General features: G+C 40.9%; 1 protein-coding gene across 2 annotated transcripts in view; it reads left to right on the top strand.

The window, feature by feature from the left end:
* LCLAT1 (lysocardiolipin acyltransferase 1) overlaps positions 1-11,881 on the top strand; it is a 200,036-nt gene extending 188,155 nt beyond the window's left edge. The window contains exon 6 of one of the 2 annotated variants that reach the window (XM_007470879.1): positions 11,257-11,881. In XM_007470879.1, coding sequence (XP_007470941.1) covers positions 11,257-11,759 — 503 coding nt within the window. In that variant the 3' untranslated portion in view covers positions 11,760-11,881. The remainder of the gene's footprint in view (positions 1-11,256) is intronic. The other variant, XM_007470880.1, reaches the window with a different exon arrangement.
* Positions 11,882-12,449: the final 568 nt, after the last annotated feature.

A 12,449-nucleotide genomic window follows, 5' to 3' on the forward strand; every position in this document is an offset into this window, starting at 1 on the left:
TGCATTTTAGACAGAACTCAGTGTCACTACAACAGACTCGTCTCTCTCCCAAAGGAAGAGGAAATCTAGAGAAAGGAAGGTAAAGGGTAGCAGCCTAAACTGAACCTCTCTTCAGGTGCTGTAGGTGATCCTCCCACCTGGAGGAAGAACAATCACAATGAGAGTCTGAGCAGGTACCACCTGCCAGGCACTTCTCTAAGCATCCTGCAGTCCTGTTTCCAACTGATCTTCACAAAACCCTATGAGAGTCGCTACTGTTATCATCTACATTTACAGATGAGGCTTCTAGTGAGCTTGGCAAGCAATAGAGCTGATAAGAGGCAGGGCTGGAAGCCACCTGACTCCACTTTTTGTTGCATATGCATCCAACTTGTACAGAAGGAAAAATGAATAATGCCCCTAGTAGGAAACAGTAGTGTTTTCTCTAACAAAGAAAATGGTACTGTTTGAGCCTTAATACCAGTTGATTTTAGGTGATTCATGCATGCCCTATTATTTTGAAGCTGAAAGTGTCTTATCGGTATTTTTCATCTAAATATATCCAAATCTGTCCACTCAAAGCTGTTCTTCAAAGTCTACTGACTAGTGCCAATTTGTCATGCTTATTATTAGCCATGTACTATTACATGTCAGTGTCAAAGTGGCACAGTGAATGACTGTTTAGTTATTAACTCCAATTTCATTCTATTGGGTTTTTTTTAATTAATCTGAAAAATCGTGCACAAAACCAGCGGCCTCAGCATTTTCTTTTAACACAAATACATCTTAGATCACAAGCTGCTTTATCAAAAACTATCTAATAGGGCTTCCCTGGTGGCGCAGTGGTTGAGAGTCCGCCTGCCGATGCAGGGGACACGGGTTTGTGCCCCGGTCCGGGAAGATCCCACATGCCGCGGAGCGGCTAGGTCCGTGAGCCATGGCCGCTGAGCCTGCGTGTCCGGAGCCTGTGCTCCGCAACGGGAGAGGCCACAACAGTGAGGAGGAGGCCCGCGTACCGCAAAAAAAAAAACCCAAAAAACTAATACATGTAGTTAGATTTATGGATCTAGCTCTAATAGAAAATAAACTTATTTGTAATTTTTTAAAAGCAGGCATTAAAATGATATCCAAAATAAATTATACTTTTGTATGTTCTGCGTACATTTGATTATGGAAGGGGGAAAGAAAAGACAGTTGTTATCAGCTCCATTAAAGATCACTTTGGTTTAAAAAGAAACAAAAAAGCTTACATTTCTATTATTCTGCCACTGAACTATATAATTGAATCTGGGCAAACGGGGATTTCTTCACTCCATTCTTTCATTTTAAACATACAAATGTGTAAAGACTTGGCCCTCCCCCATTCCTGGTGAGTAGGGCTCTACTAATAATCATGTACCCAAGTTGATTTGCATACTGAAAAGTCTGTTGTTTTCATACCAGAAAATTTAAAGATAGTTTAACTCCTTTGTAATTGCAGGAACTTTTCTCTCTTCTTAATCCGTCATGCGTTATTTTAGCTATTATAAATTGGTAAATGAAATAGAGGCACATCTCAACTTCTGAGTATCCATTTCATTATTGTCACTTACGTATGAACCGAGTTCTGCAAGCCTGCCAACCCCTGGCCTGCTACCTTCTGGGAGGAAGCTAACTTGTCTGGTAGTAAGGGTTCCCCTGGGCTAGAGGCCCCAGGGCCAAGAGGTCTTGATAAGACAGTTTGAAAAGTAAGCTCTTTTCTCAGCAGTCAAGAGTTGTATGTGGCTTTGTGTTGTCTGGAGACATTTACTAACTATAAAGTTTAAAAATTGTCAAGACACTGCCAGGTATAAAAGCCTCTCTCCATTTCCACCTCTCCTGCTCTGGCCCTAACGCCTTTCTGAGTCTGTGATGCTTGAAGACCCAGCTGCAGGCAAGGAGTGACAAGATATCAGCTGTCTTTTCTTCTCCTTCTTGCCAATTCTCACTTTTTCACCTTACTGTCTTTTTTAGCTTCTAATGTTACGATGTTGCTCTTGTTTATAACATAGATAGTGTTTTAATTATGTTGACGTCCATCATTCCAGAGCTCTGAATTCCAAGCAAGCAACGTATTAGAAACTTTGGGAACACTGCCTTTCTGTAAGGTAACACCCAACAGCCCCACCGAAGATGGCTGTAATTCTTTCAGAACCAAGAATTCATAGAACCAAGTTGAAAAAAATCCACTAGAGCAGGTCAGTCTCATTAACTGAATATAGTAGAAGTTGTAGCAGATGCTCACATTTAAGAACTTTTCCACGTGCCAGTCCTATGCAAAGAGCCTTGTGTACATTAGTTCACAAAATTGTTATAACAGCCTCATGCAGAAGGAATTATAATTCCCTCCTCTATTTTTAGATGAGAAGATAGGTGGTCTATAGATATTGGTTAAATAAGCATTTCTGGAACCTCTTTAAGTGCAGGACATTATGTAAGGTACTAAGGTTCTAAAGAGGCAAAGACACGGTCCTGCCCTTTAGCTTTTTATGTTTCCCTGGGACACTGTGGGTTCCTGTGAGCTTCTAGTACTGTAGTGCAGGATGGCAGGTAAGTGCCCAAAAGAGCACATCAACACATGTGCCTTAAGCACTCACAGAGGGCAAGACCACTTGGCCTGAATATGTAAAGAAAACTCTGCTTAGAACCCTTAGAATTTGAGCTGGTCTTTGAAGAAAATTGAGATAAAATATTTCAGGGGAAGAACCTGAAATATTTGAGGCAGAGCAATGTTCTTCGCCATTCTGTGAAATAATAATTTGAACATCTGTCTTGAGTACAAGACATGAGGTCCATAATTGGCATCTTCAGGGCCCAAGAGAGGAGTGCCCTGGATAGTAGTATAAAGAAGATATCTGAATGCAGTATTTGCCCCACTAACCGTGCCGGCATCTGTGGACTAACACAAGCTAAAGTTAGGTTAGAGCCTAACATGCTAACATTTTGATGCAGTAGCGCTTACTATGTATCCGATCTAGTTTTGTCTTTTTACATATATTATTTAACCCTTGCAACAGCCCTGTGAGGTGGTTTATAGATACAGGAACTAAGTAAGTCACAGAGAGATTCATTCATTCATTTAATAAGAGGCAGAGCTAGGATTTGAACCCAGGCAGTCTGCTTTCACAGCCCTCATGCTCTGCACTGCAGGGAATCTAGAATTTTTTCACAAAACGTTTCTGTCAGTGGTACCATCTCTGTCTCAAAACTTGCCATTTCTATACTGAATAGACACGTGTGCACGTACACATACACCGCTACCCTACAGGTTGTCAAGAAGAATGCAGAAAGGGGCAGTTTAGCTTCTTACTAGTATAGTACATACCACTTTGCTACCAGTTTGTAATGATACATGGCTGTATTTGCTTGATACGCATTAAGAACCGCCTAGAGGAGAAAGGCTGGGACAGGTGAGCTGCAGGAAGTGGTGTAGAGTGACTGAGTAGCAAGATGGTGGGGGTTGCATGGGGAAGGAGAGAGTCCAAGGCTGTGGACCACTGAGGCTGATGGGCCCGTAACCCTGACTGAGGAGAAGGGCTGGGCAGAAGGCGTAGGCAGAAATGCTGACTGCAGAGGAGTTGGGGTTTTTTGTTGTTTTTTTATTATCACTATGGCCGATACTTTTTTTTTTGAAAATTATTTTTTTATACAGCAGGTTCTTATTAGTCATCCATTTTATACACATCAGTGTATACATGTCAATCCCAATCTCCCAATTCATCCCACCACCACCAGCACCTCCCGCCGCTTTCCACCCTTGGTGTCCATACGTGTTTTCTACATCTGTGTCTCTATTTCTGCTCTGCAAACCGGTTCATTTGTACCATTTTTCTAGGTTCCACATATATGCGTTAATATATGATATTTGTATTTCTCTTTCTGACTTACTTCACTCTGTATGACAGTCTCAGGTCCATCCACAGCTCTACAAATGACCCAATTTCATTCCTTTTTATGGCTGAGTAATATTCCATTGTATATAGGTACCACATCTTCTTTATCCATTCATCTGTCGATGGGCATTTAGGTTGCTTCCATGACCTGGCTATTGGAAATAGTGCTGCAGTGAACACTGGGGTGCATGTGTCTTTTTGAATTATGATTTTCTCTGGGTATATGCCCAGTAGTGGGATTGCTGGGTCGTGTGGTAGCTCTATTTTTAGTTTTTTAAGGAAACTCCATACTCTTCTCCATAGTGGCTGTATCAGTTTACATTCCCACCAACAGTGCAGGAGGGTTCCCTTTTCTCCACACCTTCTCCAGCATTTGTTGTTTGTAGATTTTCTGATGATGCCCATTCTAACTGGTGTGAATGATACCTCACTGTAGTTTTGATTTTCGTTTCTCTTAATAATTGGCGATGTTGAGCAGCTTTTCATGTACTTCTTGGCCATCTGTATGTCTTTGGAGAAATGTTTATTTAGGTCTTCTGCCAATTTTTGGATTGGGCTTTTTGGTTTTTTTAATATTGAGCTACATGAGCTGTTTATATATTTTGGAGATTAATCCTTTGCCCATTGATTTGTTTGCAAATATTTTCTCCATTCTGAGGGTTGTCTTTTCAGCTTGTTTATGGTTTCCTCTGCTGTGAAAAAGCTTTTAAGTTTCATTAGGTACCATTTGTTTATTTTTGTTTTTATTTCCATTACTCTAGGCGGTGGCTAAAAAAGATCTCGCTATGATTTATGTCAGAGTATTCTTCCTATGTTTTCCTCTAAGAGTTTTATAGTGTCTGCTCTCACAATTGGGTCTTTAATCCTTTTTGAGCTTATTTTTGTGTATGGTGTTAGGGAGTGTTCTAATTTCATTCTTTTACATGTAGCTGTCCAGTTTTCCCAGCACCACTTATTAAAGAGACTGTCTTTTCTCCATTGTATATCCTTGCCTCCTTTGTCATAGATTAGGTGAGCGTAGGTGCGTGGGTTTATCTCTGGGCTTTCTATCCTGTTCCATTGATTTATATTTCTGTCTTTGTGCCAGTACCATATTATCTTCATTACTGTAGCTTTGTAGTATAGTCTGAAGTCAGGGAGTCTGATTCTTCCAGCTCAAGACTGCTTTGGCTATTCAAGGTCTTTTGTGACTCCATACAAATTTTAAGATTTTTTGTTCTAGTTCTTTAAAATAAAATGCCATTGGTAATATGATAGGGATTGCACTGAGTCTGTAGATTGCTTTGGGTAGTATAGACATGTTCACAATATTGATTCTTCCAATCCAAGAACATGATATAGCTCTCCATCTGTTTGGGTCATCTTTGATTTCTGTCATCAGTGTCTTTACTTCCTTAGGTAGGTTTATTCCTAGGTATTTTATTCTTTTTGTTGCAACGATAAATGGGAGTGTTTCCTTAATTTCTCTTTCAGATTTTTCATCATTAGTGTATAGGAATGCAAGGGATTTCTGTGCATTAATTTTGTATCCTGCAATTTTACCAAATTCAGTGATTAGCTCTAGTAGTTTTCTGGTGGCATCTTTAGGATTCTCTATGTATAATATCATGTCATCTGCAAACAGTGACAGTTTTACTTCTTTTCCAAATTGTATTCCTTTTATTTCTTTTTCTTCTCTGATTGCTGTGGCTAGGACTTCCAAAACTGTGTTGAATAATAGTGGCAAGAGGGGACATCCTTGTCTTGTTCCTGATCTTGGAGGAAGTGCTTTCAGTTTTTCACCATTGAGAATGATGTTTGCTGTGGGTTTGTCGTATATGGCCTTTATTATGTTGAGATAGGTTCCCTCTCTGCTCACTCTCTGGAGAGTTTTTATCATAAGTCGGTGTTGAATTTTGTCAAAAGCTTTTTCTCTATCTATTGAGATGATCATATGGTTTTTATTCTTCAGTTTGTTAATATGGTGTATCACATTGGTTGGTTTGCTTATATTGAAGAATCCCTGCATCCCTGGGATAAATCCCACTTGATCATGGTGTATGATCCTTTTAATGTGTTGTTGGATTCTGTTTGCTAGTATTTTGTTGAGGATTTTTGCATCTATATTCATCAGTGATATTGGTCTGTTATTTTCCTTTTTGTAGTATCATTATCTGGTTTTGGTATCAGGGTGATGGTGGCCTCCTAGAATGAGTTTGGGAGTGTTCCTTCCTCTGCAGTTTTTTTTTATAAGAGTTTGAGAAGGATGGGCGTTAGCTCTTCTCTAAATGTTTGATAGAATTCAGCTGTGAAGCCATCCGGTCCTGGACTTTTGTTTGTTGGAAGATTTTTAATCGCGGTTTCAATTTCAGTGCTTGTGATCGGTCTGTTCATATTTTCTATTTCTTCCTGGTTCACTCTGGGAAGGATATACCTTTCTAAGAATTTGTCCGTTTGTTCCAGGTTGTCCATTTTATTGGCATAGAGTTGCTTGTAGTAGTCTCTTAGGATGCTTTGTATTTATCTGCGGTGTCAGTTGTAACGTCTCCTTTTTCATTTCAAATTCTATTGAGTCCTCTCCCTCTTTTTCTTCATGGGTCTGGCTAAAGGTTTATCAATTTTGTTTATCTTCTCAAAGAACCAACTTTTAGTTTTATTGATCTTTGCTATTATTTCCTTCGTTTCTGTTTCACTTATTTCTGCTCTGATCTTTATTATTTCTTTCCTTGTACTAACTTTGGGTTTGGTTTGTTCTTCTTTCTCTGGTTCCTTTAGGTGTAAGGTTGGATCATTTGAGATGTTTGTTTCTTGAGGTAGCATTGTATTGCTGTAAACTTCCCTCTTAGAACTGCTTTTGCTGTATCCCGTAGGTTTTGGATCGTCGTGTTTTCGTTGTAATTTTTCTTTAGATATTTTTTGATTTCCTCTTTGATTTCTTCAGTGATCTCTTGGTTATTTAGTAACGTACTGTTTAGCCTCCATGTGTTTGTGTTTTTTACGTTTTTTCCCCTGTAATTCATTTGTAATCTCATAGCATTGTGGTCAGAAAAGATGCTTGATATGATTTTAATTTTCTTAAATTTACTGAGGCTTGATTTGTGACTCAAGATGTGATCTATCTTGGAGAATATTCTGTGTGCACTTGAGAAGAAAGTGTGATCTGCTGTTTTTGGATGGAATGTCCTATAAATATCAATTAAATCTATCTGGTCTGTTGTGCCATTTAAGGCTTGTGTTTCCTTATTAATTTTTTGTTTGGATGATCTGTCCATTGGTGTAAGTGAGGTGTTAAAGTCCCCCACTATTATTGTGTTACTGTCGATTTCCTCTTTTATAGCTGTTAGCAGTTGCCTTATGTATTGAGGTGCTATTTTGGGTGCATATATATTTATAATTGTTTTTATCTTCTCCTTGGATTGATTCCTTGATCATTATGTAGTGTCCTTCCTTGTCTCGTGTAACACTCTTTATTTTAAGGTCTATTTTATCTGATATGTGCATTGCTACTCCAGCTTCCTTTTGTTTTCCATTTGCATGGAATATCTCTTTCCATCCTTTCAGTCTGTTTGTGTCCCTAAGTCTGTAGTGGGTCTCTTTTAGACAGCATATATATGGGTCTTGTTTTTGTATCTATTCAGCGAGCCTGTGTCTTTGGGTTGGGGCATTTAACCCATTCACATTTAAGGTAATTATCGATATGTATGTTCCTATTACCATTTTCTTAATTGTTATGGGTTTGTTTTTGTAGGTCCTTTTCTCCTCTTGTGTTTCCCACTTAGAGAATTTCCTTTAGCATTTATTGTAGAGCTGGTTTGGTGGTGCTGAATTCTCTTAGTTTTTGCTTGCATGTAAAGCTTTTGATTTCGCCATTGAATCTGAATGAGATCCTTGCCAGGTAGAGTAATCTTGGTTGTAGGTTCTTCCCTTTCATCACTTTAAATATATCGTGCTACGCCCTTCTGGCTTGTCGAGTTTCTGCTGAGAAATCAGCTGTTAACCTTATGGGAGTTCCCTTGTATGTTATTTGTCATTTTTCCCTTGCTGCTTTCAATAATTGTTCTTTGTGTTTTACTTTTGTCAGTTTGATTACTGTGTGTCTCGGCGTGTTTCTTCTTGGGTTTATCCTGCCTGGGACTCTGTCTGTGCTTCCTGGACCGTGGCTATTTCGTTTCCCACATTAGGGAAGTTTTCAACTGTAATCTCTTCAAATATTTGCTCAGGCCCTTTCTCTTTTTCTTCTCCTTCTGGGACCCCTCTAGTGTGAATGTGGTTGTTTAATGTTGTCCCAGAGGTCGCTTAGGCTGTCTTCATTTCTTTTCATTCTTTTTTCTTTATTCTGTTCTGTGGCAGTGATTTCCACCATTCTGTCTTCCCATTTCCCACTTACCCATTCTTCTGCCTCAGTTATTCTGCTATCGATTCCTTCTAGTGTATTTTTCATTTCAGTTATTGTGTTGCTCATCTCTGTTTGTTTGTTCTTTAATTCTTCTAGGTCTTTGTTAAACATTTCTTGCATCTTCTCGATCTTTGCCTCCATTCTTTTTCTGAGGTCCTGGATCATTATTCTGAATTCTTTTTCTGGAATGTTGCCTATCTCTACTTCATTTAGTTGTTTTTATGGGGTTTTGTCTTGTTCCTTCATCTGGTACATAGTCCTCTGCCTTTTCATTTTGTCTGTCTTTCTGTGAATGTAGTTTTCCTTCCACAGGCTTCAGAATTGTAGTTCTTCTTGCTTCTGCTGTCTGCCCTCTCACAGAAGAGTTTTCAAAGTAAATGAAATGTAACTCAGTTCTGAATCAGAAGCCAGGTGGCATGACATGTGACAAGAGGTGAAGACATGTCTTTTCCCTCATTGAGAGAGAAAGTGGGGAAAGGGTAGATGAAGTGGAGCTAAGACAGCTAGAACAAGGATTATGGCTCTGGTTGGTGGGCATAAAGAAACAGGCTCTGAGGTCTGCAGGCAGAGGGAGCACTAAAATATCAGACTCGCTTGTCATGGAAAAGTTTGATCTGTGATAGAGCAGGGTAGTCTTGATTGATGCTAAATTGACAAAAGGTTGCTCAATTTTTAACGCAGGTGAGTTAACAGGTAAGACACATTGTATTACCTTCTTAGTGGATATATCATACTGTGTACCAGTGAAAGAGTTTGTCTTTGGGTGCTTGATCAGATGGCCCACCTTCCAGCACGTAAATTCCTGCTACAGCACACCAGGCCATGGTCAACCCGTCTTTTCTCAAATGGTGAACACATCACCTCTTGACAGCTGCGAAAAAGCTTTTCCCTGTGGCTTCTAACCACAGGACCCAGTTCCCTCCTCTGGAGCCGAATGGTTGGGCCTAGTCTCTCTTCTAGGACTTCAGACGCAAGTGCAGTGGAGTTGCCTCTACCAGCCTTGCACTGCCTCCTCTACTCCCATGTCAACAGTGCACAGGGTCCCTAAGGGATTGTCCCTCTGGTTTTGAACCTAAACCTTGTTGATATAGGTATTCTTATTTTTTATGACATAGCTCTTATTAAGGGCTGAGTATTTTATAACGCAGTTATGAAACCAGATTGAAACCTGGTCCTTTCTCTAAGGTAAATCACAGAGTAGAGGAGACGGACAGTATATATTTATAGAGGTTCAGTAATGGTTCAGTAGTAAGGGTAAACATGGTGAGCTAAGGTAGGGAAGTTGCTTCATATATCTACTGTTCTTAATATTGAGGTAAAATTTGAGTAGAATGAAATGCACAGATCTTAAATGTACCATTTGATGTAATCCACACCCTAATCAAGATACAGAATGTCCCTGCCCTCCTGAAAATTTCCTCACGCTCCCTTCCAATCAGTTCTCTCCCCTACAGGCAACTACTGTTCTGATTTCCGCCACCACAGATTAATTTCGCATACCTCATATGGTTCTGTGATTGCAAATTTCACTTCAAAAGTCTCTCACTGCACATAACTTGATGTGGAAGAAAGCAACATTCAGAGACTATGCATCAACACGCTGTGTGCCCTTGGGCAAAAAACTTAACCTCCCTGGGCCTCGTTACAGGGTTCCATAGGTGATCCTCTTGATTTCTTAAAGATCGAACTCCGCTCACATTTTTAATCTCAAAACTACCACCCCACCCCACCCCCCACCCCACCCCCAACCCCAACCCTAACCCTAACCCTAACCCTAACCCTAACCCTAACCCTAACCCTAACCCTACCCACCGCAGTCCGTTCAAGAACCCGGAGCAGAAACAAACCTCGGTCGGGCTCATCCCTCCCCAGTTGAGCATTCTGTCGGGTCAGTTCTTCCTTGTGATTTTTTTGGACATGTCACTTACTTTAGACCCTACCTCCTCTTCATCTCTTGCCTTGTAATGACCAATCAAATTACTTTTCCGACCTCTCTTGCCCCTGGTCCTCTCCAAACTATTCTTATTACTGCCCCCAAGCTAATCCCTGCTAAAATGAAACAAATTCTGGTCGCTTTTCTATTTAAAATCCTTAAGTGGTTCTCCACCATTTAAGGTGCTTCTCTGTCACCTACAGACTTGAGTTCCAGTTCTCAAGTTTGACAATGAGGGCCTTAACCAAATGCCTCCAGCTTGTGTTTAGTGCCCTCAGCGCCCCAGTGTTCTCTGCTGGGAGGCTCACCCTGCCAGCGCTCTCCTGCTTCCCCAGCTCCCTCCCCCCTTCCACAGGCCCCTGTTAGGGCACTGCACTTGCCGTCCCCCTGATTCTGCTGTGAGCTCTGCAGTGAGGTTAGGGACCGTATTTCATTCACTTCTCTATCTCCAGCATCTGGCATATGACTTTGCCGACAACACTTAACCCCAAAGTAACTAAATCATGAGATTTCTAAGGAGGGTGCTGTACTGGGTCAGGGTCTTATTCAGACTTCACACTGATGTTTCTAGAAATAAAAAAAACCATATGGAAGCTTTCATGCATGTCTGACCCCTTCATCAAGTCTGAGTTTTTCTTTCCAGTAGCTTTCGTGATAATATTGGGTTAATGGTGAGCAAGTTTTTTATCTGGAGAGAGGGTGTATTTATTATTGATAGGAGGTCTCAAAACAATGAGTCCTGTTGGTGTAAAAGAGCTGTCTGCGCTCTAATTCCTATCTCAAATCTAACTTTATGTGCTTATTCGTTTAGTTCTAGAATGGCAGATTACCGTTTCTACAAATGAAGGTAATTTCTTTCTAAAGGTCTTTGTGGTAATTAGCAAGCAGATAAGAAACTAAAAATGACTGGTAAATAGTGACCCAAGAGCATAGGAACCATGAGTATTTACAGCGCTTGTTTGTTCATCTTGGTTCACTTGGTCCTGATTTTGTGAATCAGCATTGCTGTCTGAATTGATCTTTACTCCATCTGTATTTTCATCTTTTCCAAAACCTAGGTAAGAACCTGGATGCCGTCCATGACATCACGGTGGCATACCCTCACAACATTCCCCAGACAGAGAGGCACCTCCTCCTCGGGGACTTTCCTAAGGAGATCCACTTCCACGTCCACCGATACCCAGTGGACACCCTCCCCACATCCAAGGAGGACCTCCAGCTCTGGTGCCGCAAGCGGTGGGAAGAGAAAGAGGAGAGGCTGCGCTCCTTCTATCAAGGGGAGAAGAATTTTTACTTTACGGGGCAGCCCGTCATCCCACCTTGCAAGTCTGAGCTCAGGGTCCTTGTGGTCAAATTGCTCTCCATACTGTACTGGACCCTGTTCAGCCCTGCAGTGTGCCTGCTCATCTATCTATACAGCCTTGTTCGGTGGTATTTTATAATCATCATTGTCATCTTCGTGCTGCAGGAGAGAATATTTGGTGGACTGGAGATCATCGAACTTGCATGTTACCGTTTTTTACACAAACAGCCACATTTAAATGCAAAGAAAAAGGAGTAAGATTGTAAGGTTCACAGTGTAGAAACCTAGGGGATATTTTGGAAATGTTCTAAGCTTTTGTAAACCGAGATGCTTTTTTGCATGACTATGTCAAATATTTCTTACTATCGTCATTATTTGTTAAAGATATTTTGCACTTAGTTTTGTGGAAAAATATTGCTACACACAGGATTTTTTTTTTTTTTTTTAATCTCTGAATGTAATTTCAACACTGTGTAGCAGGGAGCGATCGCTGTGAAATAACTTGGGCCAGAGTATTAGCAAACAATCATCAGGCTGTTAGCAGACAAGGTACACACAAGATCTTCTTAAAGGCCCAATCCTGCTTCCTAACAAACTCTCCAGACAGGAGGCAGATCTGGGGCTCCTGAGCACTGGCCCAGATCAAGTGCTGGCACTTGACGGTGGAGGTGAGGGCCCTTCCTCTTGGCTCCCTCTCGGCCCTGTGCCCGCACTCCTTTCTATGCCAATCAAACCCTTGCATCCTTCCTCAAGACCAGAAAACAGAAACCCCTTGTCCTTAAGCTGAACAAACATTTTAATGGGAAGCCCTTCATTACTCATGAAATCTTGGCATTTAGCCGTGCACTGACCTAGACGTCAGAAGACCACCAGTGCCCTTTTCTCACGTGGAAAATAAGAGCTGGACAAGTCTCAGGGAGCAACTGCAGGCTCTCCACTCAGAAACCT

Source organism: Lipotes vexillifer, unplaced genomic scaffold (assembly GCF_000442215.2).
Source record: "Lipotes vexillifer unplaced genomic scaffold, Lipotes_vexillifer_v1.1 scaffold717, whole genome shotgun sequence".
Lineage (NCBI taxonomy): Eukaryota > Metazoa > Chordata > Mammalia > Artiodactyla > Lipotidae > Lipotes > Lipotes vexillifer.